The sequence below is a fragment of the Dama dama genome, chromosome 22 (assembly GCF_033118175.1).
Source record: "Dama dama isolate Ldn47 chromosome 22, ASM3311817v1, whole genome shotgun sequence".
NCBI classification, from domain to species: domain Eukaryota; kingdom Metazoa; phylum Chordata; class Mammalia; order Artiodactyla; family Cervidae; genus Dama; species Dama dama.
This window is the reverse complement of record NC_083702.1, coordinates 49,281,745-49,307,145: the sequence shown is the minus strand read 5'-3', so window position 1 is coordinate 49,307,145 and position 25,401 is coordinate 49,281,745. Positions and strand designations below refer to the sequence as shown.

At 44.4% G+C, this 25,401-nt stretch overlaps 1 protein-coding gene across 1 annotated transcript in view; it reads left to right on the top strand.

The window, feature by feature from the left end:
- Positions 1-10,561, top strand: part of POLR3B (RNA polymerase III subunit B) — a 109,877-nt gene extending 99,316 nt beyond the window's left edge. Inside the window, exons 26-28 of the mRNA XM_061125448.1 lie at positions 3,092-3,205; positions 4,450-4,623; positions 9,830-10,561. Of these exons, the coding sequence (XP_060981431.1) occupies positions 3,092-3,205; positions 4,450-4,623; positions 9,830-9,959 (418 nt within the window). The 3' untranslated portion in view covers positions 9,960-10,561. The remainder of the gene's footprint in view (positions 1-3,091; positions 3,206-4,449; positions 4,624-9,829) is intronic.
- Positions 10,562-25,401: the final 14,840 nt, after the last annotated feature.

The following is a 25,401-nucleotide window of genomic DNA, read 5'->3' as shown; positions in this document are numbered from 1 at the left end:
CCCCTTGTACAACTAAGAAAACTGAGATAGAGAGGTCATGCAGTTACTTTGTGACAGGCCGAGGATGTCACCTGTGTCCACAGGTGTCTCCTGACACCCTGTACTGTGTCTTCCAAGAATCTGGCTGTACTTAAGCCAGCAGAATGGCTTGATAGATGCAAACGTCTTTGCCGGTAAGGCTGAAAGTGTTGTAAGATGTGTACCGTGCAAGCAAGGGCAGGTGCTTTTGTGTCCTGTCTGCCGTGTCTGTTGCTTTCTTTGCTCTTTCCACTCTTCCATCAGGCTGTGGCCCAAAAGTTACTTAGTAGGGAAAGCCCTGGATTTGAATCACTGTACCACTCACCAGCTCTTATTTAGCCCTCTGTGCCTATTTCTTCATCTTAAACATAGGGAAGACAGTCTCTCCCTCCCTGGACTGTGTATGGATTAAGTCATAAGTTACATGGCACATACTAGATGCTTCCTTTCTTTTGAGGAAGAAGTTCTGGGGCAGTTGAAAATGTTTTTAAAGGCATCATTCTGGCTGCTCTTGCTCCAAACTGAAGAAAAAAGCTTTCTACTGTCAAAGCATTTAAATATTCACTCTCTTTTGAAACTCTTAGCCCACCTTTTCTAAAGGCCCATGAGTCAGCTCTGTGGCAGATGTTGGCCAAGTACCAGCTGTGTGCCAGGCAGTCAGGGCAGGGACCGCAGTGGCAAGGAGACGATATGCTTATCCTGCAGAGTTTACTTCTCCTGGGGAAGAGAGGCAGTAATCAGAGAAATAACAAATGTGTATTTTAATACCAAACAGTGACAGATACTCTGAAGAAAATATTACCTAGGTGAGAGCTGAGACAGTGGGCTGGCACTGTGATGCTGGGGTGCGAGGAGGACCCCATCAGGGTGCATCTCTCTGAAGAGGTGGCGTATTTGACAGAGCCACATGAATACCTGGTGAAAGAGTGTTTCAGGCAGAGGGGACAGTGAGTGCAAAGGCCCAGTGTTGCTGAAGTAGAGTTGCGTGGTGGGGAGAGGGAATAGAAAATGAGTCAGGTGGACAGGAAGCAGCTTGTGTTAACCCTTGTGGCTATGGTACACAGTTTGGGTGATAACAGATTCTTAATGTAATGGGGAACCATTGGGAATCAAGAGCAGAAGAAGGACCTGCTGTGAGCTCTGTTTTAGAAATAATCGCTCTGGCTTACTGTGTAAAGGATAGATTGTTGAGAGATTGTATTGGAATCTGTTGTAGAAGCAGAGAGATAGATCAGAGGATTGTCTGCAGTGGTCCAGGCAAGAAAGGAGGGTGACTTGACAAGGGGGGCAACCATGAAAGAAGGACTGTCCTGTACACACTCTTTCACAACCTGTTTACATTTTTTTCACTATTCTTTTTAATTGAATGACTCTTTTAATTTTACAGTGCTTTATGATTTTCAAAAGTTTCACACATAGTTTCATATAATCCCATAATAACCCTTTTTCTCCTACCCCTATATTGCCCCTTTCTCTCCGCTCTCCCCACTGGTAACCAGTAGTTTGTTCTTTATATCTATGAGTCTGGTTCTTTTTTGTTTTATTTACTAATTTGCTACAATTTTTAGATTTCTACATATAAGTGATATCATATGGTATTAGACTTTCTCTGGCTTTTTCACTTAGCATCAGGCCCTGCAAGTTCACCTGTGTTGCTGCAAATGGCAAAATGTCATTCTTCTTTATGCCTGAGTAGCGTTCCATTGTATAGATATACCACATCTTCTTTATCCACTCATCTGTTGATGGACACTCAGATTGCTTCCATACCTTGGTGACTGTAAATAATTTAAAAGTTTTGTTTGGAAACACCGAAGACCCCAAAACAATCTTGAGAAAGAAGCGTAGACCTGGAGGAATCACTCTCCCTAACTTCAGACTGCACTACAAAGCTATAGTAATCCAAACAGTACGGTGCTGGCATAAAAACACACAGGTCAGTGGGACAAGAGGGAATCCCAGACTTAAGCCCACACACTACGGTTAATTAATCTGTGACAAGGAAGGCAAGAATATACGGTGGAGAAAAGACAGTCTTTTCAATAAGTGGTGTTGGGGAAACTGGACAGCTACATGTAAAAGAATGAAATCAGAACAAACTCTTACACCATACACAAAACAAACTTAAAATGGATGAAAGACTTAAATGCAGGACCAGATACTATAAAACTTCAAGAGAAAAACATAGGCAGAATACTCTTTGACATAAGTTGCAGCAATGTTTTTTTAAATCCATCTCCTAAAGCAAAGGATACAAAAGCAAAAATAAGCAAATGGGACCTAATTAAACTGAAAAGTTTTTGCACAGCAAAAGAAACATCAATAAAACAAAAAGATAATCTAATGAATGGGAGAAGATATTTGCAAATGATAAGACTGATAAGTGGACAGGGTTAATATCCAATAATATAAAAACAGCTCATATGGCTCAACATCAAAAAAACAAAAACCTGATTAAAAACTGGATAGAAGAACTGAATAGACTTTCTCCAAAGAGGACATGCAGATGGCCAACAGGCACATGAAAAGATATTCAGCATTGCTAGTTATCAGGGAAATGCAGATCAAAACCATAATGAGATACCACCTCACACCTGTCAGAATGGCTGTCATCAAAAAGAACAAAAATAATAAATGTTGGTGAGGATGTGGAGAAAAGGGAGCCGTTGTACACTGTTGGTGGGGATGTAAATTGGTGCAGCCACTGTACAAACAGTATGGAGATTTCTGAAAAAGCAAAAAATAAAAACTACCATATGACTCAGGAATTCCATTCCTGGTTGTATATCCAAAAAAACCAAAACCACTAATTTGAAAAGATACATGCACACAGTGTTCATAAATTTTTATTTCTTAATTGAACAGTATATCTTTTATTGCATCTGTGGTACTTTTATATTTTCAGTTCTAGCATTTTGTTCACTGCAGTCTGAAAGTCACTCTCTTGCCCATTCATTCAGTCATAAACTCATTCAAAAACAGATTAGGACCTGCCAGTGAAGAGTCCTAAAAAAGGCTGTCTCTTGTTAGCCCAAACTTAGTTCTTAACCTAAAACTCTGACCTTTCTTGCAGTGAGCCCTTGGAAGCATACATCTATTTTGGCCCTGTGTACTATCAGAAACTGAAACACATGGTGCTTGATAAGATGCATGCCAGGGCCCGGGGACCAAGAGCTGTCCTTACCAGGTAAGACAAAAGCATTTATAATGTAGTCAAGTCTACATTGCATTTCTCAGATGTAGCAGTAGGCAGATGTCAAAATTTAGGGTGTTAGGCATCAACAAAAATCACATGTCTGATTAACGTGAGAAAATAGCCACCAATTGAAAATCAGTTCATAGATAAGCAAACCCTTGGAAGGTCTTGCCAGTAGTCTCCTAACAAAGTCGTTTATCCTGCACCATTTGGGGCTTGGGTCCCTAACCTTTTAAAGTATTCTCAAGCCCAGCAGATATGTAAACCACAGGGAGTCCATTTGGGGGCCAGTAGGGGGCCAGTTCTCATACAAGAAGGAATGGCCTGAGTGGGACACACAGAACCTTCCCAGTCTCTGGGGAACCTCCCAACTGGCTCAGGAACTCCATCCTTCCAGGGGATTCCTGATCTATTCCAAATTTTATAGAAAACTCTGTCTGCTTCTTTCCATGTTTAATTTGTATCTTAACAGTAAAGCTCCTCTCTGGAGCCCTGGCAATAACTATTGGGGACCCAGGTTTCTTCCATAGCGTGTTCTGCTTAGTTTTTCTATTTTTAAATAACAGAGAACTGAGACATCTTTGAAAATACTCAAAAGACTTTCTCCCCTGATTTGAGAACTATACTGTGCTGATAATGATGATAGTGATGGTGATGGTAATGCTAACACTGCTGTTTTATGTGATTATATGTTAACTTATTGTTATATCACAGAAGATTGTGTAATTATTGTTTCCATCTAATAATAATATTAGCAGCCACTTGGATTACGTCTTTTCTCACTGAAGACTCTTCGGGATAGATTGTCTTACATGTGTTTTTACAAATGAGACTGAGGCTGAGTAGCATGCTTTTGGTCACTGTCTACAAGCAGTTTGACAAATATCCTACAATATCACTTACATGTGGAATCAAGAAAAATGGTACAGATGGGCTTATTTGAGAACCTACTGTATCGCACAAGGATCTCTATTCAGTGATCTGTGGTGACCTAACTGGGAAGGAAATCCGAAAAAGAGTGGATATATGTATGTATATATAGCTGAGTCACTTTGCTGTATGGCAGAAACTAACAATGTTGTCAAGCAACTATACACCAATAGGAAATTAATTTTTAAAAATAGAAGCAGTTTGAATCCAGGTGAGCCCTGCTCTGAAGCCTTGCGCTCTCAGCCAGCGTGTGATGCCGCCTCTGTTTGTTTAGTACAAACACATTTGTCTGACTTCTTCCAAAGGCAGCCCACTGAAGGTCGGTCTCGCGATGGTGGTTTGCGTCTTGGAGAAATGGAACGTGACTGTTTAATCGGTTATGGAGCCAGTATGCTTTTACTAGAGAGACTAATGATTTCAAGTGACGCCTTTGAGGTTGATGTCTGTGGGCAGTGCGGACTTCTGGGGTACTCCGGCTGGTAAGTGGATACCACATGTCTCTCACACCACATCCCTCGCCTCTTAAATCACAGCTAGTGTTTCACCCTGCATCTTTCCCACATATTCTCCAGCCTTCCCCATCCAGGCATTCCGGAATTCAGGATTCTGTATGTACGTGCTTAGTTTGTCTGCCTAATGTTCTGCTCTCTACGACCACTAGAGTTTAAACTCCCAAGATGACTTTGTCTTCTTTTTAATGTTATCTCAAGTACCTTTTATAACACTATTCATCTGTAAATACTAGCAGATTCAGAATTACAGCATATTTTAACTAGTATCCTTCAATAGAAGACCGTGTCAAATGCCCTGGTTTAACCTCAAACCCGAAGAACCAGGTATGTTGCCCCAGCTCTTAGAGCAAATTGGTGACAGAGCCAGGACCTTGTTTGTACCCTCTCTGCTTTACACTTGGCCTGTGAATTCCCTGAAGTCAGAGACCACGTCTGTCTCAGTTTTTCAGTCAACAAACATTGAGTAAGAATCAGCCACATGCCAGACACTGTTCTAGGCCCCAGAGTTACAGTGGTGAGTAAGACAGATGAATGGCTGCTCCCCGGGAGCTTGTCTTCTGGCTCATTCTAACTCCACTCTGTCTTCTTTACCTCTGCTTCTCCAGCCTGGGACCTTTTTGATGCTAAATAAAATATAATTGCTTAGGGTTATCCATAGGTAAATTGCATAATTCATAAAGTTTGTAATTTCTGTGTTGAGTTCGGTACACAGGCCAGTTAAAACGTGATACTCCATATTTTCTGTTTGTGCTCGTTTTCCTCCGTGTACTGGTTCTGCTCTACCACTGCGAAGCAGCTGCTCTCCTTGGGTTAGTCATGATCCAGAGCCCTGAAATACCCCTGCAGGCAGGAGGGCCAGCAGTTCCCTGGTGTTTACTCACACTTCTGCCAGAGATGAGGTCTAGCAAGGTATAAGGCAGATGCTGTGGGACAGGAAATAGCCTCAACTCCCTCACCCACCCACCCAGAGTCCCTTTCCCCACTGAGTCCCCCTTCAGAGCCTCCTTCCAGAGAGAGCCCCAACTTTTTGCCATCTGTCGCTGCCAGTTTCTTGGTGAATGAAAGCAAATCAAGAGTTGGAATGAGTGAACTTCTTTGAACACAGTGTATATACCTTGCTAGTTACAGGACAAAACCCTTTAGCCAATTATTTTATGATTTCTTTTTTTGGTGTAAAATATTTGAGAAGGAGTCGTCTGTTTCTTCTTGTCTGTGAAAAAATCGTTTCATATTAAAAAACCAACACAAGAGGTGGCTGTTTGCACTTTGTTCCTTTCCTACGATGGCAGAGAGGAGGTGACAGTCTTCTAAGCATAAGCCTGGGCGTTGCTTTTATCAGTGACATGGGAGGGGATGTTTCAATTCTGAGATGTCTGTTTGTCTTTTGAAATGCATATTGAGTTTGCTTTTTATTGTTCTGGCTGTGAAACACACCAACAAATGTGTAATAGCGAGATGCCTGGAACTAGTTTCACTATGCTAAGTCTTCTAATTTGGTGCAAGGATTTTTTTTTTTTAAGCTTAACCTACAAACACTATTTCTCATATATATGGAGACCAGGAAGTTCAAGATCAAGGTATCAGCAGATGTGCTGTCTGGAGAAGGCCTACTTCCTGGTTCATAGACAGCCATCCTCTGGCACAAGGATCTCAAAGTAATTTATTTTGAAAAGATGGTGCAGGGGAATCATTTTATTAAGAACAGGGATCATGAGACTTCAGAGAGTTTCCTTTTCTTCTCCATTCTCCGCACATTCCCTCCTGCGCCTCCCACTCAAAGAAGAAAGAGAGAGTGTGTGTGACAGGGAAGAGAGAGAGCAAAAAAGAACGGAAACAGTAGATGAGCTTCATTCACACCCTTTGAAAACCTTCCCCTGTCTTCCGCTAAATACTCGGGGAAACTCACGTCAGCCGTGGTTGATCTCCTCGTTCTTCTGTTAAATTCTCATCTCTGCTGCTTCGATTCTGTCTCATTTAGAGATCGTTTGATGGCAGTGCCTGATTTTGAAGCTCATATGTTCAATGTGTATTGTATTTGAAATCCCTTGAAAGAGGACTAACTCAGGTTATACAGTTTAAGGGTCTTTACTGTAATTAAACAGACCTGGATATGCCGTAGGTTTGATTCTGAGTGGCCTGCGTATACCCTTGTTCCCAACAGAAAAAAATAAAATCGTCACCCACTCTGGGAGTCTGCACCCTCCTCGCGCTGCTGCCTAGCAGAGGGGCCTAACGATGCTGTCGTTTTCCGGTCCTTACCTGATGAGGCACGCTGGGTTGTGTGGGAGGGAGCACGGGGCATTTGTTGGAGGAAGTCGCTCTTTAATGAACAGCACAATGGAGGCTGAGTAATTAGAGCGGTTCAGAACCTTGAAACTGGCCTTTTGTCAGTGATTTGCACATTAGTAAGGCATTGCTATGGGGATGTTTACAGCAAGACTGTTGTTCTGCACAAGACAGGAGGGCGTAAGTCACAAAAGAGAGGAAAACTGCCGAGAAAAGAAAATCCCTATTCAGATAATTAGCTCGTAGAGGATATTCTACTGGACAGTCATTCCTCATGTGAAGCCACAGCCTCCTTCCACTGCCTTCACCTTAAAAAATCAGTTTCTTTTCTTGTTGTTTGGGTCAAGTCTCTTCCTTTGAAACTCTTTCAGAAATAGGGTAAAACATTGTATATTTTTATTTATGTGTGTTTTATCTATATATGTGCATGTTTTATCTGTATATATTTATGCATGTATATATGTGCATTGGAACACCTTAAATGATGAGAAATATTTAATAATAGAGAAGATTAGTGGAGATTTTGGATTATGAATCAGCACATATGGAAACTTTAAACAGCTGAGCTTGGATTAAAGTCACAGGGTAATGTACTGGTCAGGTACTGTACAGGTACTGTACTGGTCAGGAGAATCAGCAAGACATTCCCCCAGTTAAATCCATTTCTCCAGTTTAATTAAAGCATGAACATGATTTCCGAATAAATTAGACCAACCCAGGCACATTTAAAAACATAATTCATAAAATGTAATGCATTAATGAGGTCTTCAGGTAATCTTTTAGGAAAAAGTCATCCATAATGTTCTGTTATTAGTGTTGATGGAATCAGATCTCCACAGTGCTTGTTAAGGTCTCTGCAGGTCCTCTGGTGGGGACCCAGGCATGGGTCCATTGTGACTTGTCATTTTCCCTCCACCTCTCCTTGGAAAGTTCATATCTGCATAGTCACCCACCATCTCGTTCAAATTCTCAACCTTAATGCTTTGCTTTTCTAAAATTAATGAAGCTTTATTTTACTGATGGCAAAAATGATCCCTGAATATTTTTATAATATTCAGTTTTAAAAAATACATATATATAGAAAAAATACAAATTGTCACGTTTGTGACAATACAAATTCCTGCCACCCACAGATGACCACTGTCAACATTTTAGTGACCCTTTGGGGACATTTCTGTTTGCCAGTAGTTCTGTGGTTTAGTTGCTAAGTCGTGTCCGACTCATGGACTGTAGCCCACCAGGCTCCTCTGTCCATGGGATTCTCTAGGCAAGAATGCTGGAGTGTGGGTTGCCATTTCCTTCTCCAGGTAGTTCTGTACCCTTTTTTATTTTAAATCATGAACCCCTTTGAGATTCTGATAGTAGCATAAAAATAAAATTATATACACCAGAAAATCTTGTTACAGATGATTTTGGAAACTTCATACATTTACTGAAACACGTCTGAGAACCCCCCATGTAATCATGCTGTTGAGTAGACTGCTTTTTCACTCCACGCTATGTCCTGGACACCTTTACATTTCATTAATCTGGGTCTGGCTGCACAGGGTTCTTCTGCATAAATGTCCTGTAATCACAGAACCAGTAATTTATTGAACATGTGAGTTCTAGCTTTATGCTGTTATAACCAGTTTGACCATGAACATTCTTGTGCCACTTTTGTGATTACTTAGTGAAATGACACGCACCTCTTCATGTTTAACTCATGTTGTCTTATTTCTCTGGTCTGCCGATCACTAAGGAATCTCCCTCCAGCCCCCCGTCAGCACTGACTTCTAAGCCATGGTTGCTGTCTCTCCTACATTCATTTTGCACCCTGTTACCTGTGAAGATCCAGTTTTCTACCTGTTAAGTTTCAGGATATGTACTGGAAATCTGTTGTCCCAGGTACCCCAGACCCTTGAGGTATAGGGTGAGGTCCTATTTTGGTCTGAAACCTAAGAGAATAATTCAGTTTCTCCCCTGGGACCCGTCTTCTGTTGTAGCCATTGATTAAGATCTAGGTTCAGTTCACTGGCTTTTCCTGAAGGAAGAGAAAAGAAAACTAATTGAAAGAGCAGACGTGTTGCCTCAGAGTGGGTGCTGTTGTGAAGATAAAGTGGGAACACATGAACACACACAGGAATCAGTGCATTGTGAGTGCAGTGGCCTCCAGGACTAAGGGAAATATCTGTGCTTGAAGAGCCCTGGAAAAATAAGTAGCATTTGACTAGACACCACCTTCCTATATGAAAGTCTTCTCTTGCCCATCACACTTGAAGCATTTCAGTGACAGAAAGCAAATTGAGCATCTTGTCTAGAATTATATAGAGCAGTAGCAGCTTTTCAACTACAGGGATAGGGACTAAATTGTTGTGAAATTTTTTCAGCAACAAAGACTAAATCTGAGTAACTTTCAGATGGTTCAGATTTCTGGGCCTCATTCAAAACAAGTATATAGGCAGATATTTTGCATTTTAAAGAGAAGGGTCTAGAAGTGTGGATGCAATTGATTAAAAGTATGTGCTTTTAAAACTGGGGGAGTGGTACTTGGTTTGTTTTTTTCTTTTCCTGCCTTGGATGCTTCTTTTTATTCCGGGGGTGTATACATACATATTTGGAGAAGGAAATGGCAACCCACTCCAGTATTCTTGCCCAGAGATTTTCATGGATAGAGGAGCCTGGCGGGCCGCAGTCCATGGGGTCGCAGAGAGTCGGACACCACTGAGTGACTCACACTTTGACGCTCATACGTACAGGTTTGACAGCGTGAATGAACGCTGAGGACTAGGACACGCGCACACTCAGTAGGATGGCCGTGGGGCGGTGCAGAGCGCGTCTTCCCCTCCTTCGCGCTGCCTCCGCCCCTGGGTTGCTGCCCCTCTAACGCAGCTGACTTGGGTTTCAGGTGCCACTTCTGCAAGTCGTCCTGCCACGTGTCCTCACTGCGGATCCCGTACGCCTGCAAGCTGCTCTTCCAGGAACTGCAGTCCATGAACATCATCCCCAGGCTGAAACTGTCCAAATACAACGAGTAAGGAGGGACCAGATGGTTATGTAAAGAGAACAGTCGATACGTCCAGTGCAGTGAAAAGCAGAAGACATGAGGACCACCTCTTCAAACATCCTTTGAATTGTTCTCTCTCTCAAAAAACACTAACCACATAATTGATGGAGAGGTTTTTTTCACACATTGGGAGACTTGGCTGAACATCCTCCATCAAGGAGCCTTATGCCACAGGAGAGGTGCCAACGATACGGACTCTAGTGAAGTCTCTTGTCCATATACCAAATGTGATTCACAAGTGGATGTGAACTAAAAGATAAACTTATTTATGTCCTGGTATCTTGAAATTTACTCATTAGAAAGACCTTTCTTCTTAAGAAAGTAATGTTTAGGGTCAAAGAAAACTCAAGATTATCTTAGGAAACAGGAAGAATCTGTTTGAGTTAGTTGACTCCTTTGTCCGGGAGGCTGTTCTGAGCTGTGTCTGTAGGAAAGACAACAGCAGGAAGCTGAGAGGATAAGCGGGGTCTGTCTTGTCTGGTGCAGTGGGGGGATAAATTTTCCCGACAATTGAATCCTGTCTTTATACACCCAACTTTTTAATTCTGTTAATAAATGTCTTCCTACCCTCAAGTTTACCGAGGATGTCACTTTTTCTTAAGGACTAAGTGCTACTCTTCTAAACCCCCGTGATCATGTGCAGTAACATTTGTTGAGTGTCTGAAAATAATGCCATAGATGCTTTGTTACATTTTCCATCCTTTCCATTCCTGCCAGGATGTTTAGCTGTTCATTTGGTTTTTAATCAGACAGCACTCTTCATCTGATTCTATAATGGGTTGTTCTTAATTGCTCTGCCCCGAAGCCAGATAAGTACTTGTGTTAGGGTTGTTTATAAGTCAGAAAAGCTTTGATTAATGACCTAAGGCCAGGTCCCCAGCATGTCACATTCAACCTGTGCCACAGAATATTAGTAGGGTTCTAGAATCAAGGTCCAGAGTCAGATAAGGTTGAGAAACATGGTGTATCCACGTTAAACTGCCATGGACTTGTTCAGAGGCTTTCCCGAGCTACTGTGTGCTGGGACTCTCTGAAAGAGGGAGCCAGGCTGGTCACTGACATGGGAAGCCAAGCTTGACAGTCTCACTCAGGTCCTGGAGGTTTCTTAGGATGGACTGCAGGGGAGCAGACCTTCTCCAGCCATCTCCACGTGTCTCTGTTCCCTTCAGGGACTGGGTAGGATTTACAAAGGCAGAGGGGTTTGAATGCCCAGATCTCTCGCTTCAGCTGGTGGTTCCTTCTTTGCGTCTGGCTTTGTTGTCCTCAAGAGTGTTGGTGCCTGAAGATGACTCTGCTAGATTCAATGTGTGTGTCCTGCAGTTCGTGGGCCGTTTAAGGAGCTTTGTATGGTAACTTTGACTATTTCCTGTTACATACATGACAACTCCACTATCAACCCTGCTAAAGATGCCGTAGCCCTGCCCCGTGAGGCTCGCCACGACAGTGACCCCTGGGAGGAGCTGCTGGCGTGGGGGCTCCATCACATCCCCAGTGTGAGACCCTGTCCTGAGGATAGAAAGGGCAGGACACAACTGCTGCCCCAAGGGGCTCAGAGCCCAGTAGGGAGACCAGACGCCACTAGTCATGGGACACTGCCCGTCAACCAGTGCTGAGGCTTAACCCGGCAGTGCTGAGGGTTAGCTGTGCTCTGAAGTTTCCGAAACAGCCCAAAAAGCTGAAGCTCCAAGTGGCTGACTCACCCAGCGCCCCCCACCCCAGCTGATGGGGAACAGTAGGGGCCTGGAGACCAGGGTTCCTGATTTGGAGGGCTCACTTTGGGTGTCATCCATGATTCTTATTTCTTTTTTTTAATTTTTTTAGTTGTGGTGAAATTCACATAAAACATGCTATTTTAACCAATAACTGTACAGCTCCGGGGCACTCAGTACATTCACATTGTGCAGCTCTGATCATCATCCATAGGATTCTGTTTTTCAGCCACTAAATGTGGCAGTCTTTTTTTTTTTTTTAGACTCAGGTGCCACTGAGTATTTGAATGCTTAAACTTCTTTTTTCAAAAACAGTTCAGTCCTGAAGGGAGTTAGCTAGGAAGTTCCCAGTTCTCCAAGTTAACAAAGATCTAGAAAGTGTGGGTTCCAAACTGAGACCTCCTTAGAGCAAAAAATTGTGTCAGGTTGGTAATTTCAAAAACCAGCAGATACTCCATTTATTTGAATAACTAGTTGACCGAATAATATTTTGATGAAAAGAACCCAGAATTGATATTAGCTCCACTATACTTTATTTGTAAGTTCCTTATATAAAAAAATGACCAGTTAGATTTCCATTTCCAGTAATGATAGAATAACCTTTTGCAGGCCACCCTCGAAGGGCCTTTTTCCCTCCGGGCTTTGCCAGGCTAGAATTGGCTCAAGGATAAAAGGCTAAAATGCCAGGCCAAAGCCACTGCAAGACTGCACCCCTTTTCTGAACTTCGCTGAGTCCAAGGGCTGGGGAGACAAAACTGTGGGCTCGGTGTGGCCAAGAGGACAGGCCTAGAAAGGCCAAGATCCCAAATAGAAAGCAAGCTCCCTGAGGCGAACCCAGCTTCTCCACCACTTTTCCCCTCGTAGTAGTCGGCTCTGGATGCCGCAACTGGATGCCACAGACCGGGCGGTTACACAATAGACATTTATTTTCTCACAGTTCTGGAGATTCAGAGTCCAGGATCAAGGTGCTGACAGGTTTGGTCTCTGGTGCGGACTCTTGTTTCTTCCTGGCTGCAGACAGCCACCTCTCACTGTGTCCTCACATGACCTTTTGTGTGTGTGTGTGTGTGTGTGTGTGTGTGTAGAATGAGTGAGCTCTGGGTCTCCTCCTCTATTTCAAAGAACACCTGTGACGTCATTTAACGTTAATTACCTCCTTAAAGGCCCTGTCTGCAAATAAAGCCACATTGGGAGTTGGGGCTTCCAACACAGGAATTTTGGAGAGGCACAGTTCAGTCCATCATACCCGTCAAGGCATTTGCCAGCTCATAGCAGCACTGGCTGGCCTGCTCGCAGTGTCTTTTAAAGCCGAAAGTGCCCAGCAGAAATGTGTGTGTATGTCTTATCCGTAGGCAGGAGCAGAAATGTTTCTAATAGTACTGTTGTAATAGCCCCAACTTATAAATAATCCCTGCCTATTAACAATGTGATATAGAAGGAAGTGACAGCCCACTCCAGTATACCTGCCCTGGGAAATCCCATGGATAGAGGAGCCTGGCAGGCTATAGCCCATGGAGTCAAAAAGAGTCAGACATGACTGAGCAACAACTACTACTATTAATGATGAAATAGATCTGTTATAGGATGTTTGCAAGTGGAACACTATATAGTGATGAAAAGCCTCACACAGATCACAGATAATCTCACAACCGTAATAGTGGGTTAAAAAAAAAAAAGCTAAATACAAAAGAATACATACTATATTGATTCCATTTAAATTCAGAAATAAGCAAAACTAATCTATGATCTAAGAAATCTTGATAGCAGTTCCTGTGCAGAGTGGGTGGCTGGTGACTATGTAGTACAAGAAGGGGCTTCTAAGGTGCTGGCTGTATTTTTTTTTTTTTTACCTAAGTTGGTTATATGGGTGTTTATGAAAACATACTGAGCCACATACACAGGATTTTTCACTTTTCTGAATATACATTATGCTTCAACAAGTTAAGTTTTTAAAAAGAACACAGATTCTAAACCTGTGGTTCAGCCTCTTCATCTAATGGCTTTGTTGCCCCAACTATCATATGTTATCTTTGCTTGAGTTTATCCATTTTCAAAATGGGAAAAAGTAACAAAACTGACACTCAGGGCCCGTTTTAAAGGTTAAATGAGGTAATATGTCTAAATGACTCAGCGCAACGCCTGGCGCGTGATGAGTGTTCACAAGCACTTGTTACTGTTTTCAGTGACGGAGTTCAGACTCCTCACTTACACCGCCGCCAGGACGGGCCTCATCAGGAAAGGGTCAGGAAAAGTAAGCCCCTGGTGTCCTTTGGAAGAAAGAGTATGGGAACCAGGGCCAAGGGCAGAGACTGGAGGGTTCTATCAAAGCTGTTTGTGAAAGCTGCCCTGGTTCAGGGTGATGAGGGGGAAGGAGGGTGGTGGGATTAGAGAGCACTCTTCCCTGGAACAACCATTTTATCGCTGACATCAAAGTGAGGCCTGTCGTCGGCGCGGGAGTCCCGGAAAAGTTTCTCGACGCCCACAGAACCAGATCTCAAAACACTTCCATGTGCGGAGAGTCTAGTCAAGGGCGGGAGGGGCTTGATTGGGTGCTATATATTAGGATAGTTTTCAGCTGCTTCAGAGCGTTTGGGGCCAACACCTTCATTTGCGGTAATGAGTCACATGAGAGCGCGCAGGAGGGCTGGTGGCCGAGCCCATCCGCAGCTCTGCCGGCTGAGGAATAGAGAAGCCAGGTTCCCAGAGACCTGTAAGTAATTCCTTTGTGAGACGGATGTTCAGAAAAGTGACTGTAAAAGTATCACCTCCTTAGCGTCCATATTTACTCCATATGTGTCTTGAAAACAGTTTATTTCATTTGCTGACTAAAAGTTGGGCTTTTACTACACCAGCCCCACGGGGCCAAGGTTGGTGGGAAATTACTGTCAAGCCTTTAAAGAGGCCATTTCAAATGGGGGGAAGAAAATCAGCGGTGGCAATCCAGAAGTATATATACTCTTTGTTATCGAAGCCAAGCTACCAATTTGGATTTCAGACATGGGCTCCAGAAGCAATTAGGAGATTTGCTTCAGCAAATCAAATTTATTGTGATCGGGATATCATGGCAGACATTCTCAGGACAACCTGAAACTCACATTCTTTACTCAGGTCTAAAATCTCATACCAGAGTCCAAGGACTTAAAGTGTTTTTCAAGTCCAGGTAATAGATCTCATTCCATACATAATAAATTTTAGGTCTGGTAACTCCCGATCATCCATGTTAACGAAGGCAAGGAGTAGTGTGAATAAATTAAAACAGATGATGGATCCAAAATCTTTTGTATGGGATGCTGGGGTGATGTTTACATTCACATTTTTTATATAGTTTGAGTGGAGGTTAGGTAAATTTACTGTGTGTTAAATAGGGACTCCTATGAACACTGTCTTTGAAGACACTGGAATGATGCTAATAATACCATTTATGGTTAAGTAATGATAACTGCTGTTTGGAGTGGGGCAGGTAGCCTCACTCAAAGTGTGGTCCGTGGACCAGTAGAGGCATCAATGTCACCTGGGAACTTGTTAGGAATTTGGGTGGAACACAGAGGTCTGTGGGGCTTCCCAGGTGGAGCCAGTGACAAAGAACCTGCTTGCTGATATAGGAGACGTAAGAGACATGAGTTTGATCCCTGGGTCAGAGAGATGCCCTGGAGAAGGGCATAGCAATCCACTCCAGTATTCTTGCCTGGAGAATCCCATGGACAGAGGAGCCTGGCAGGCTACAGTCCATGGGGTTGCAAGGAGTCAGACATGACCGAAACAACTTAGCACACATGCACAGCAGTCTATGGATTGATGAACCAGCCCTCTAGGTGGTTCCAATGCAGTCTAAATGTTGAGACCCACTGTTGTAAGCTGCGTGAAGAGCTTTGGATTCCATCCTCTCTTAGAACCAGCCTTTGGATTTTTAGGGGTGCCAAAGAAGGCACACATTGAAAACTAACCCCCCACTCTCTCTCCTGTGGGGTGACTTCCCCTTAAGAAGCAGATTGGCTGGGCCACCCCTCCCACAGGGTTCCAGCCCTACCTTCCCACCCCCCTGCGGCCCACCCCCACCCCCTGCCGGTGGAGAGGAAATTTATCATGAAAGGCCAGATTTCTGCGGGAGAAAACTCCCCTCCAGCAACCTAGGATGCTGCCGCCACTTGGGCTGACGAGATTCTGACTCTCCGGCCCTGAGGTTCCCCTTCCTCCTCCTGCAGCTTCTTTCCACTCAGTCCAGATCTGCCTGCCAGCCCCACAGACACATCCCACGTCGAAGGTGGCTGTTTTCTTTCCAGAATACTCCAGTTTCTGTCTCTATCTCTGCTGGGCGTTTCAGTGACCTGTCCGGGTCCTCCCGGGGTACCACAATGTCACCTCTCCCAAAGCAAAGCTCAAAGCCCAGCAGCTTCTGTGGGCCCCGCAGGGCTAGTCTGGAGCTGTGATTTTCCTGTTCTTTCCAGGTGCTGAGGATGTAGGCATGGGTGAGGGAGCCCCAGAGCCACCAACCTTGGAGCCGTTGCCTGAACAGGCATCGGCAGTGGTGTTACCCACAAGGAGGGAGACAGCAAGCAAAGCACTCTGCCCCTCCTGCACTGTGCGTGTGAGCACAGCAGAGGCGACGCCCGGCCCTGCGCGTCTCATCTGTTCTGTAGAGTAGCCTGCCTGCCTGCCTGCCTGCCTGCCTGCTTCCCCCGACCCCGGATTGTGCAGGAGTGAGAATAGTGCCTACCCCACAGGTTTGGGGTGAGATGAGTTAATTCAGGTGAGCAGAGCCTGAAAGTGAAAAAGTTCCTCGCTCAGTCTTGTCCTACCACTTTTTGCGACCCCATGGACTGTAGCCCGCCAGGCTTCTCTGTCCATGGAATTCTCCAGGTAAGAATACTGGAGTGGGTAACCATTCCCTTCTCCTGGAGATCTTCCTGACCCAAGGATCGAACCCGGGTCTCCTGCATCGTGGGCAGATTCTTTAACTCCTGAGCCACCAAGGAAGTCCCTCCTGCCCCCCTGGTAAACCCTCAATAGAGGTTAGCTTTCCTCTCCCCATATGTGTAAACATCAAACTAGATCAGTTTCTCAACCTCTGCTCTACTGACATTTTGGGCCAAATAATTGTGTGTGTGTGTGTAGGGGGTGCTGACCTGTGCACTGTAGTATTGAGCAGCACCTCTGACTTCTACCCACTAGATAACCAGTAGCTTCCCCCAGTCTTGATGATCAAGAACGTCTCCAGACAGGGCAGATGAAAGCGGTTTACATGACAAACCAGACGAGAACAGTTTCAGACTGCAGCTGTATGGATTGGCCCTCAGACGGGCAGCTCATATGCCTCTGGATGACGGAGTGACTATACTAACAAATGTTGACCCGAACCACAAAGCCCTTGTCTTCAATGTCCCCGTCGTAAATGACATTGGATAAAGCACGTCAATCATGTTGGTCATTACATTGTTTCATTCCTATTGTAAAATGTGCTTTTATGTATGTGATGATAATGTTACAGATACCAAAAAAATAAGATTCGTTATAATCTACATTTCTATTCACATCTGCCCACAGCCTGACGTTTTAGATTTCGCCTATTTTTTGTTTTTGTCAAAGACGCGTGCTGATTCTCATCTTTTACCCAAGCAAACCTCAGCTTTGCATCTGCCTGCCATGTGGCAGGGACTCTTTAGCCCCCCATCTACTCCAAACCCAAAGACTGCCCTTCCTTTGAGTAATCCTAGGGGAGTAAACGGGGTCGTAGCCATCCCAGCAAGCCAGAGTCCCGCCTGCCCTGTACGGTGACAGCCCTGGGCCGAGGGCTAGAATCTCAGCAGCAGCAGCTGTCTTTCTGAGTTCCTAGAAATTTTCCTGAGTTCCTAGAAATTTTCCTTCATTGTTACTCTGGGTCTTGCACGTCCCATGTAGGTCTCCAACCTTTCAGAAACTGAGATAATATCAACATCAGGCCAGAAAATGAAACACAAGGCTCTTTGTGATCCATTACCTGCTCTCCCTACAGGGAGAGTTACTCTAATTACCTTCCTCAGTGTCAGATGTTACAAAAATCTAGGAGTGAATATTTGCAGAGATTGAGACAGGCATGGTTCTGATATCACAGATGTTGTAAGACCTTTTTCTTTTCAATAAAATCAGGGATGCAAGTACCACCCATGTGCTTCTTTTCTGTGTCTGCATCCCTTTGGCAGCTCTCTAATTAGTCATGGCAGTCTACCCTGCTAAACCTGAATTCGGCCTCAGACCTACGGAGCTCAGACCGCCAGCCCCCACCAGCTGGGAGGCCAGGACCATGGTTGGGAGCTAGGATGCTGCAGTCACACTGCTTGCCTTCAAATCCTGGCTCACCACCTACTAGCTGAATGATCTTGGGCAAATTATTTTGCCTCAATTTCCTCATCTGCAAAATGAGGTGAAAGTGGCTCAATCGTGTCCAACTCTTTGTGAGCCCATGAACTATATAGTCCATGGAATTCTCCAGGCCAGAATACTGGAGCAGGTAGCCTTTCCCTTCTCCAGCGGATCTTCCCAACCCAGGGATCAAACCCAGGTCTCCCACATTGCAGGCAGATAGATTCTTTATGAGCTGAGCCACAAGGGAAGCCCAAGAATACTGGAGCGGGTAGCCTATCCCTTCTCCAGTGGATCTTCCTGACCCAGGAACCAAACTGGGGTCTCCTACATTGCAGGTGGATTCTTTACCAACTGCGCTATCAATGAGGTAAGAATATTCAATTCATGTGACCCACATAAATGAGTGCTCGATAAATATCAGCTCTCATTATAATTGATTGGAAGTGGCTTCCGTATGGAACCTATTTGCCTTTCCTGTATAATAACATGTCTCCTCTTTCTGAATCAAATCCAGTTCAGCTGTGTGATTTGTTACCTGCACGCGGCAGCCTGTAATACCGATAAAGCAAGGGTTTGATCTTGGTTGGAGCGGTAAGTTTAAATTGCCTCTCACTTCTATTCAGACACTCTCAAATGTGTGCCTTGGTTACAGTGGAGACTGGGTCAGAGGGTGTGGTTGACTGAAAATAAAGCTGTTTCCACTCTTGGAAGCAAAGAGCTTCAAGTATTTTAACCCTAACCCTAATACTGGCTTAGGAGCGCCATCTTTGCATGTGAAAGAAATTCAAGACATGCCCATAATGTTGCTGGTCTTCCCATCCAGCATCCTGACACCCTCAGTTACTAGGTTTTATATATTTATATTCATATATATGTATTCATTTTCAGCTGTGTGCATTGAACTCCACATTAATGTCCCCCACGCAAGAATCTGATGACCTGCGTAAGAAAGAATTTGTGCCTGAAAGAATCTTTGGCTTACGTGCAAAGGAAAAAGTCTCCCCTGGAAAAATGCAGGCCTTACACATTTAACAGACCCTCATGTCCACAGAAACAGTCATTGGCAATTAGGCGGCTGCCCAAAGATCAGAGGCAGGAGCCCGCACATGAAATAGAGGCGGCGTGCGGAGATCGCCGCCTTCTATCTCTGAGTTATGGGCGGCCCAGGCTGCTTCCCCCTGGGCCCAATCTACTCTGAGCTTTTCCTGCTGTGGACGGAGGCCCCAGGGACTTTTACGCACCCCAGTTTTCTTGCAGCTCGCTGATCCCTTTTCACATGAATGAAAACCGCCTTTGATTTTGAACACTCACGTCTGTTTTGTGTAACACTTAACTGATGTGCCAGAATCACTCTGTACCTTAAAGGGGGTCTCGCACTGGGTTATTAAAATCAGTCCTTCTGTGAAGAGTCACTTTGCTCACTTTAAGGATAACTGCCCTGCCTCTCTTAATGATGCTCATCTCGTTAAATCTGGATTAGGGAAAAGAGGGGCAAGCAGACCAGTGGCTGGAACACGGCCAGAGCCCATCGATGGGTTGGTCCAGCCACCAGAGAGGCTTCAGAGAGATATTATCTGCTGATCAGCTGATCTGGAGCCCTCTCTGCCTTTCAATCCTGCCCCTCTCTGGGAACCCTGCTTCAGCGCATTAATTGCAGTTAGAATCATGGGAAGGGAATAGAGACCTTGAGCCAGTGGATCTGCTTCATTTGTTCAGGTGACATAATGGGCTGTTTCACTGTCTGTGAATTCCCCACCCCTGGAGAGGTCCAAGAAGTTAAACCATCAGTTCATTCAACCAACATTCTCTGTTTCTTCTAAGTGGAGGGCTTTCTCCTAAGTCCTGGGAATATAGTCATGAGTTAGATTCTCAAACTGGGAGGGAAGACAGAGAAGATACATGCTTCCCCAGTGGCTCAGCGGTAAAGAATCTGCCTGTAATACAGGAGCCAAAGCAGACGCAGGCTTGATCCCTGGGTCAGGAAGATCCCCTGGAGGAAGGCTTGGCAACTCACCCCAGTATTCCTGCCTGGAGAGGAGCCTGGCGGGCTGCAGTCCATAAAGTCGCAAAGAGTCAGACACGACTGAAGTGACTTAGCACACACTCACGCACAGAGAAGCTATAACACGAGGAGGGAGGCTAGCTGCCCTTCACATACGTAACTTTGGCAAATTCAACTACATGCTCAGAGTTGGAAAAGAGAGGGAAGCGTAGTATTGCAACAAGGCAGACAACCCCTCATCTAGATTAAATAAAACATAATCTGCCATCCCCTGTGCCCCTCACAGTGTGTAAATCTCTGCTCTGGTGTGAGTTTCTAGAATTAAAATTGTAGGTGATTTTTTTTTTTTTTTGGTACATTCTGGGCCCTGAATTTAAGATGCTGTCTTATTAGGTGGTCAACCAAAGAAATAGCCAGTTGTCCCAATGCTGAGGAGTCTATGTGGTCTTCAGGAGTAATTTTGACTTTTTCTCCCCCTTCCGTGCTCACTGTAGAAGCTAATTCCCTAGTGAGACTGGGTTCCTCCATCACACCCCAAAGGGGGAAGCCGGCCTGTGACGTCACAAAGTGGGATCTCCCAAGCAAGTTTCCCAGAGGATGAGACTCCCAGAAGTGATTTTTGATGAATGAATGGACATTGGCCAATGGAAGGATAGTCTGGGTTGGGACTGGAGGTGAGAAGGAGGAGGAGGAAGAGGAGGGTGGGTGGAGAGAATAAGGAAGTAGAATTGATGTTGTAGGAGGTGAGAGATGGAGAACGGAATCAACAAGAAACTCAGGAGTAGGGGCATGGAAAGGCAGCTGGGTAGTGAGCCACAGGGTGAGGAGTGGCTGGCAGAAAGCTAGTGGTGGGGGAAGTGGGTGATGATGTGTTTCACTGGGAATGTACTGAGCTGGGTGCCTATGGGCACCCAAGTCAGCGGCCCTTCCTGAGATGAGAGGCCAGGCTGCCAAGGTAGACCTGGAAGTCACTGGGGATCAGTGTTTCCACTGACAATGTACAAAGTTAGATTAATTGGAATTTGGTTTTTAAGACTTTTATTTAATTTTGTGTGTTTTTTTTGTTTTTTAATTTTTTATTTTTTTCATTCATTTATATTAGTTGGAGGCTAATTGCTTTACAATATTGTAGTGGTTTTTGCCATACACTGACATGAATCAGCCATGGATTTACATGTGTTCCCCATCCTGAACCCCGCTCCCGCCTCCCTCCCCATCCCATCCCTCTGGGTCTTCCCAGTGCACCAGCCCCGAGCACTTGTCTCATGCATCCAACCTGGGCTGGCTATCTGTTTCACAATTGATAATATACATGTTTCAATGCTATTCTCTCAGATCATTCCACCTTCACCTTCTCCCACAGAGTCCAGAAGTCTGTTCTATACATCTATGACTCTTTTTCTGTTTTGCATATAGGGTTATCATTACCATCTTTCTAAATTCCATGTATATGTGTTAGTATACTGTATTGGTGTTTTTCTTTCTGGCTTACTTCACTCTGTGTAATGGGCTCCAGTTTCATCCACCTCATTAGAACTGATTCAAATGCATTCTTTTTAATGGCTGAGTACTATTCCATTGTGTATATGTACCACAGCTTTCTTATCCATTCGTCTGCCGATGGACATCTAGGTTGCTTCCATGTCCTGGCTATTAAAAACAGTGCTGCGATGAACATTGGGGTGCACGTGTCTCTTTCAGATCTGGTTTCCTCGGTGTGCATGCCCAGAAGTGGGATTGCTGGGTGATATGGCAGTTCTATTTCCAGTTTTTTAAGAAATCTCCACACTGTTCTCCATAGCAGCTGTACGAGTTTGCATTCCCACCAACAGTGTAAGAGGGTTCCCTTTTCTCCACACCCTCTCCAGCATTTATTGCTTGTAGACTTTTGGATAGCAGCCATTCTGACTGGCGTGAAATGGTACCTCATTGTGGTTTTATATTAAGTCTAGTTTCTATCCCTGTCTTCTCCACCTTACGTACTTCCCTCTCTAGGTAGCCATTTAAATGTTACACTTCTATTGATATATTTTTAACTGTATACATATATCCTCCTCCTTGAAAAACAGAAACAACTACATATACTTCTCCACCTTGATTTTTTCTCATTTAACACTGTATCCATGAGACCTCTCCATGGTAGTGTATAGAATAAATGGGTCTCTGTCAGTGGGATCAGATATTACACACTACTTTGTAGGCTGCCTTTCATCACCTAATATCCCAGATGCCTCCTTCCCGCTTCCCCTCCTGCTCTGGAAATACAGTCAGATGCACACCACTTGGTGGGAGGATCCCCAAGACTACTTCTCAGGATTTCATTTTCATCCATCAGCTAACGACTACACATATGCAGCCCATCAGTTTTATGTCAAATGATACATAGAGTTTCAACACATTTTGTAAACAATAAAAACAATGTTTTAAAATTATCTCCACTTGTTTTAAATCTGTGAAAGAGATGATATTTTCCTTTTTTTTTTTTAACCCAGATTTTATATGCAGCTTGATGATGAATGGCTGGAGACCTAGGTGAGGGTTTCCATCAGTTTTTTCTTTTCTCACTATTAATTTTTACTCAGTTAGAAAATCCTAAGTCACAAGTTGTAAGTGGTTCTGATAGGTAGTTCTGATATTCATTGTGGAAAGTGTTTCTATTGCCACCTTGAACCACCTCGGAACTCAGCAGCTTAAAGCAACAGTTTATTTCTCATGATTCTGTGGGTCAGGAATGTGTGCAGGGCTCAGCCAGGTGGTTCTTCAGCTCCCTGCCATGTCAGCAGGCATCTCTAGACTGTGTTCAGCTCTGTCTGGTCCAGGAAGGCCTCACTCACATGTTGGGGCCTCAGCTGGAGTGTTTGGAATGACTGACAGCCTTTCCCACCATGTGGCTTCCCAGCAAGTGTCCAGACAGTTTTACAAAGGCAGCTGGGCTCCAAGGCTGAGTGTTCCAAAGGGACAGCCCAGGTACTTCTCAAAGACAGCTTATTTGTTCATATCCCGTTGGTCAAAACAAGTCACATGGCCAAGTCCGGAGTCAGTGTGGGAAGGACCACAAAGTGTGTGAACCCTAGGAGGCATAACCAGGAGCCACCCATGCACCAGTACACACAGGAGACTTTCTCGTTTCAGCCTCCTTTTAGCACTCTGTGAGACTAGCTTCCAAATGTTTCCTGCCCAGCAGCTGGAAGGGTCACTGTTTCAACTTGGGATGTACTGATCAGGGCACCCTTTGTGGCAATCTTAGGATTTCACCCTTGAAAATGTTTCCCTTCCATTGCAGCACTGGGATGTGGCTTGTTTGTTTGTTTGTTTTATGCATGGCATGTAGGACCTACCAGGGATCAAACCCATGCCCCCTGTAGTGGAGGCACTGGAAATGCAGAGTCTTAACCACCACACTGCCAGGGAAGCCCCTGAATCTGCTTTTTTTTTTCATATAAAGATGCCCTGATTTATTCTGACGAGTCAAGAAAAATAAAAGGGACTTCCCTGGTGGTCCAGTGGTTTAAGAATTCGCCTGCCACGCAGGGCACATGGGTTCTATCCCTGGTTCAGGAAGATCCCATACGCCGACTGAGCCCATGTGCCACAACTGCTGAAGCCCATGCCCCCTAGAGCCCCTGCTCTGCGACAAGAGAAGCCACTGCAGCGAGATGCCCAGGTACGGCCACTAGAGAATAGTCCCTGCTCACTGCAACTAGAGAAAGCCCATGCACATCAGCAAAGACCCAGCACAGCCAAAAAGAAAAATAAAGGGAGGGGAGGGGATTGGAAAAGATTCACACTTAGCATTTAAGTCATCTGCACCAGTTGTCCTTAAGAAGTCTTGATACCGGCTCCTCCTAGAAAAACTCACGGAATCCTAGCCCTGAAATGATAGGCTCTGGCTGCACAAAAGTACTTCCTGTTTCACTGAGGTGCCCTTGAGCAAGACACCTGTAAATCATCAAAACAGTCCTTTCTGGCATTGTCAGCATAATGAAAAATGTTTTATCTCATCCATCACTTTAAAAACTCATAATAGTAATTACTCCCAGGGCAAGAGGATCAGGAATGGTTGTCAGGAGTCTTTAGTTTTATCTGTCCTTTTTGGTTTTCTATAATCAGGTACTATTTGTATAATTAAAGATCAAATTAACAGAGAAGAGGCAATTTGCATGAACACCTTCACCTCCACAGCCAGCACACTTCACTTTGGAAAAAGCCTGGTCTTGGGTTTATATTTCATATGGGTCCTGAGATTGAGCCCTATACAGTTTTTACTATTTCCCTCAATGCTGAGTCCAGATTCAGAAGCTTATTACTGACTGTTTTCTGTAATTCCAGGGCTGTGTGTTGGCTTTTATGGGCAACTCCTTGTTAGAGAATATTTCTCTTAACCTTTTTGTCACTTCTAGTCCCTGCATACCTTATCCTATCCACACCACCTCAGATAGAACTAGCGATTAATCAAGTGGGTAAAGCATCTTATTTCTTGTGTCAGTTTTCACTAATAAGAAAACCCACTTTCAATATGCAGTTCATGTTTGTCTCTGTGTGTACTGCGATACACTGTGAGCAGGACCGTGATCTGTGATGTTTCATCCAGCTGCGTGCACATCCACACAAGGACTGGTCCATGTTATACATCACTGTTAATATCTACACCCTTCAGGTCATTTGAGAAAGGAAAGCCTCCAGATGATCACACCACTCTTTTTCAGAACATAATCTTTTTCTTTTTGACTGCATCCTGTGGCATGTGGGATCTTAGTTCCTGACTAGGGATTGAACCCATGCCCCCCTGCATTGAAAGTATGGAGTCTTAACCACTGGACCACCAAGAAAGTCCTTCATGCACACCAAGATAGTGCGTGCATGCTCAGTTGCTAAGTCGTGTCTGACTCTTTGCAACCACGTGGACTGTAGCCTGCCAGTCCCTTCAAGCTTAATCTTAATAGTGCAGTTGGTTTCAGGTAGAGTGACCTGTGCTGAGGGCAGTTGAGGAGGAACTGCAGCGTAAAGCTTCAGCAGGCCAGAGGACCTGGGTTTGAAACCCAGTTCTGCCACTTACTAGCTACACGCATGGACCATTGGATAGGTGACCAAGGTCAACCAGTTAGTAGGCCCCATTTTGAGAACTACTGCCTGAAGCATAACATAAGAGTCCTTGGAACAGCCCGTGGTGGTGAGGAGTGAGGCTGAGTCCCCACATTCATACGCTTCTCAAAGGTGTTTGTGACCATGAAAACCTTTATTCATGTAAAGAAAGAATGCTTTTTGCAATCATTCTTACCTGGCCAGCAGGAAGAGAGGCCTCAAGAAAGAAGATACCAAAGATGATTTTTGGTGTAAACAGAAGTTACAATTGGATATATCGT